General features: G+C 42.7%; 1 protein-coding gene across 1 annotated transcript; it reads right to left on the reverse strand.

Annotated features, from left to right (window-relative positions):
• Positions 1 to 1556: 1556 nt before the first annotated feature.
• Positions 1557 to 3907, reverse strand: LOC140240955 (carbohydrate sulfotransferase 1-like). The gene is made up of 2 exons (XM_072320726.1): positions 2809 to 3907; positions 1557 to 2181 (listed from the first exon to the last, which is right to left on the reverse strand). Exons 1-2 carry the CDS (start codon positions 3890 to 3892, stop codon positions 1703 to 1705), a joined length of 1563 nt encoding a protein of 520 aa, XP_072176827.1. The 5' UTR covers positions 3893 to 3907; the 3' UTR covers positions 1557 to 1702.
• Positions 3908 to 4723: the final 816 nt, after the last annotated feature.

The following is a 4723-nucleotide window of genomic DNA, read 5'->3' on the forward strand; positions in this document are numbered from 1 at the left end:
TATGTATATACATATATATATATATATATATATATATATATATATATATATATATATATATATATACATATATAGTGACAGCAAAGGACTTAACCAGAACATGGCGGGGAGGTGCTGCCAATCTCTCTCTCCCTCTCTCTCTCTCTCTCTCTCTCTCTCTCTCTGTATATATATATATATATATATATATATATATATATATATATATACCAAAGATCATATAGATACAATATGTACTGTAGATAGATAGATAGATAGATAGATATTAAATATACAGAAAGATAGATAGATAGATAGATATTACGTACCAGGGGTGTTTCATAAAGCTGTTCGTAAAGTTACGAACGACTTACGAGCGACTGGTTAGCAGTTCTTGTGCTGAATTAATGAAATTCTGGTAAGTATAGCACATCACAACTGATCACCAGTCGCTTGTACGTTGTTCGTAACTTTACGAACAGATTTATGAAGCACCCCCCCCCCCCGTATGTCAATACCAATACATGTACATCGGAAAACTGAGAGGCTTTTACAGGAGAAGCTACAGTGTTAAAAAGCTTGACATTTTTTTTCTTTTTTGATCGAAAATAACACATTGAATATTCACAGTTGAGGGCTTCAATGCGTCGATTGAGTCGATTTAATAAAAGCAACACTTTTAACTCGCAAACAATGCAACTTATTGCAATGTAAACGGCAAAATGAACGGCAAGAGTTAACACATTATTTACCCCATCAATTGAAAAGCTCAGACATTTCGTCAGACGAATCTAGTAAGAACGCCGCAAGAAATTCACGGAAGACATTTACACATGTATAAAGTCAAGTGATCTGTCTTGACGGTGACAATAATTTCATTATTTTAATTTTGTCCTAAATGTTGATTGCCTATAGTGCTCCATGGCTACCGTGCCTATACACATTTCCTGCACATAATACAATATGACCATTGGTCATATTTCCGTGCGCCTGCGCACATTCATCAAAGTCGTCCGATACGGCTAACTTTGGGACTGGTCATCTGTCGCTACGACAAACTCTTACTAGGTCGCTATGGCAACAAAAATTACAGCATACTGGATGCTTTTCTTGGCATTGTGTTGCTTGGCATTGAAAATCGACTAGCTGAACATTTTGCTTCATACAATTTTTCAGAGCCACGTATTCATAATGTGTATTAACAGGATAGAATTCTAAAATATAATTTTTAGTAAAAAAAAAAAAAGAGTTCTGAAACAGTGAAAGCTGATTTTCCACCGTCCACAGTGTAATCGTAATATACTTCATAATCATTTTCTATAAATGTCGTTGATCTGCATTTCTCCCTTTAAATGCTTACTTACATCACAATCGTTAGAATAATAGTAATGATTTACACATATTCTCATTATTTGCACTAAGATGTTGCGATATTGTCGATAACTTTCAACCCATTTCTTGATTATCAATAGACCTATTTAAATTTCATACGTTCAGGTGGTAAATCACTTTCGAGTATATAGGGAGCAATATCCGAACACCTACAATAAAGGTAATACTTCAACAGTTCAGTTACTTAGTTACTGAAATCGGTGTCAATAAAGGTCGATTATTCAGTGTATTGGTATTCTAAGAACAATCCCTGAGATATTTGTATGAACACCATTCACAGTCACTCTCTCATCAACATTATTCGTTCCACGGCTGATACAGCCCTTTTACATCACACAAAATCGGCGAGGGGCAGCGGGTCAATCAGCGAAACACTCTCATTGGCCAGATGCTCTTCGCTCGGTGCTACCTTGTATCCTAGCAACCTCATGGCTTCCTCGCACAGCTCCTCAACCTGACGAACTTGCGTAAACTTCATCGCGTGTCGCCAGCGCATCGCCGTTTCCGTCGAGTTTTTGTGCGTGCTGAACAGCTTCACGCTGCGCGCGTCGTCACTGCGCGTGTTCGCGACGATCCACTGCATGACAGCGCGCGGGTATTCGAGGCCCACGAAGTCATAGATGTCCCGCGCTACGCGCAGCGGTTCTAGCGCGAAGTCCTCGTAACGCACCAGTTTATAGCGATTACGTAACCAGGCAGGTTTCTCCTGCGCCTCTTCAACGGAGTCTCGCGTCCACTGGCACAGCCGCGGGATGGTGTGGACCACGTAATCTGGATGATTGCCCAGCAAACCCAGCGCATCCAATTTTCCTATTGGAAGAGAAGGAAACAAGAAAGCAGACACAAAAACGTCAATGTGTCCTTTCACTCAATGTAAACCGATGTACACGCAAAACCTTGATCGATCCATCACAAAATGTAATTTACATCATCGATCAACTTCTTCAGTCAAAAATTGCGAAAAATGGCATTTGTGGTCACAGAGACGTCTGAACTTCCGCCAGACTTATAAATAGAATACTTAACAGTCCAAGAGTGCTATCGCCACGGGAAAAAAAAAAAAAACATAACACAGATAATGCGTCGTTAACGTCAAAATAAAGGCACATATTCACGTTAGAATACTTTAACAATGAGACATTTTGAAGCAAAAACAGAGTTTAAAATGTAGTAATGCAAAGAAAAATATCGTGACACAATCTGCAGTTAAGACAGTGAGAGGAAAGAAAACAAACAAGAGATGACCACAAGAAAATTGATATTTCCCGAGTACGTTACGTTCATGTAAACGGCCGAAGCATTGGCAAGGGTATAGCTTTCCCGTTGCTTCTGGTGAACACTTTCATGAACTTGTAAACCTCTAAAGTTCTCATGGAATATTATTAGGAAAAAAGCAGTAGGATAAAAACAAAACAAAACAAAAAATGAAAAGTATACCTCTTAGTCGTCTTTTTGGCTGACCCGGACGTCTTGCAATACCTTTGGGATGATTGAACATGTAGTACAGCCTCCTCGAGTTGGTGGTGCCACGGGGATCTCTGACGAGGTGAATGATTTTGACGTTGATGCCGGCTTCGACTAGAGGTCTGAAATAGTCCAGATCAGCGCGAATCGTCTTCATGCACACGTTCCCATGCACGCTCTTGCATGCGCGCTCGAGGTGCGCGGGAACGATGTTCTTGCAGTTCCGCGCGGACGCGCACAAGGGTCTGAGCTTCGTGCTGCGGGTGTTTCCGGCCTGCCATCGCAGCCAATTCTCCGTCAACCCGTGTGGGAAAATGCATCGGCTGTACTCCAGGAGGAGGTTGGATGACACCACTCCGTGGTCCGCGAAACTCAGCTCGCCCAGCCGCATCATGGAGTCTAGCGAGATGAGAGGCTCGTACATGTAGAACATGTTCGGGTTCTGGTTGAATATTTCCCCGAGCATGGTGGAACCGGTGCGCATCCTGGCGAGAATTACTACGAACACGGGCTTCTTCGATCCACTCTCATTAGATCGCTCTTCATCCACATTTTGATATTTTCGATGCTGAAGTATCGCTTTTAATTCATCTAACGCCTTGGACCTTCTTGAGGCCAAATCACTTGTCTTCTTGTCAAATTGATGAATATTTTGCTCTGTTTTCTTTTGGAGTGTACCATTTTCAGTCCCCGCAGATTGGGGGACATCTACCTCTCCATCTCGACTAGACGAAACGCTGATGTGTGACGTTGTGGTAGAGTTGGCAATCGCTCCAGAGATTGGAAACAGAGTTCCCTCGGCTCGGCGTCGATCTTTGACAGCTAACCCTGTTCCACTTGCACCCAACGTGCGGAGGAGAGACTGATGGGCCGGGCGACCACGGGTCCGGGAGCGGCCGGCCAGGGGCTGGTGATCGGGCATTGTGATGGTCGGAGATCTCTGGCGCCGCGCCGAGCTGAGTGTCGCTGTCTGATACACGAAGAAAAACGCGAAGGAAACACTGGCGACCACCACAAACAGCCTGAAAAGGCGGGACGTATTCAAATGATTCAACATCTTCAAACCTGTCGCAAAAATTGACCCCGAGCTTTGACTCAAAGATGCACCTGAGTTGCCCAATCGTAACCTCGACTTCTCGAATGAAAAAAAAAAACCCCAAACTGTTTTTCGCACTTTCAGTGATTTACACCTTCAACCTATAGGTGCTGCAATCGGTAAATACACTTATCGACGACACACTACACAAAATTAGGCCGATGCTCATTGCGGCGGCTCACTATAAGTACAAATCTCTGTTCCTAAAAATAATCATTGTCCTCGCAATAATAATCATTGTTTTCGTCGTGCGCTCCTCTGTTCCTGTAATTGGTACAAATTTGCGACGCATTCAATCATGTAAAAAAGTTGGCATCCGCTGTGTAGTCTGCAATAAGTCATAGGAGGGAAGAGAAGCTATTCGTTGACTATTACACTGATCAATTACTTTCATCTGTTGCACATTTTGCGTCTTCAAAAATAGTTCACACCCATGATAATGGACTAATTGTTTCAGTGAATCAATTATAACTGGCCTAATAAATTCCCAAACAGTCTTTGTTTTTGTCTTTCTTGTATATGACGATCAGTGACAATAATGCATGGAGCCCAGCGCCAAGCTGATTCATTTTCAGAAACACGCCCTCTAAAGCTTACTTTTTCTTCCTCATGCCAGCTGGGATGACGCACACGCGAATGGTACAGGGCAAGTTGTTCGGCATGCAGCAACACCCTGGCACGAGAAGTGGTGGCCCCGTTTGCTGTTTTGGCCGATAACGTTTACTGCAACGAAACCAATTAGCAAAGCGCTCGAATGAGTGACATCAGAGACGAAGAGGCGGTATACATATT

The sequence above is a fragment of the Diadema setosum genome, chromosome 17 (genome assembly GCF_964275005.1).
Source record: "Diadema setosum chromosome 17, eeDiaSeto1, whole genome shotgun sequence".
Classification (NCBI taxonomy): Eukaryota; Metazoa; Echinodermata; class Echinoidea; order Diadematoida; family Diadematidae; genus Diadema; species Diadema setosum.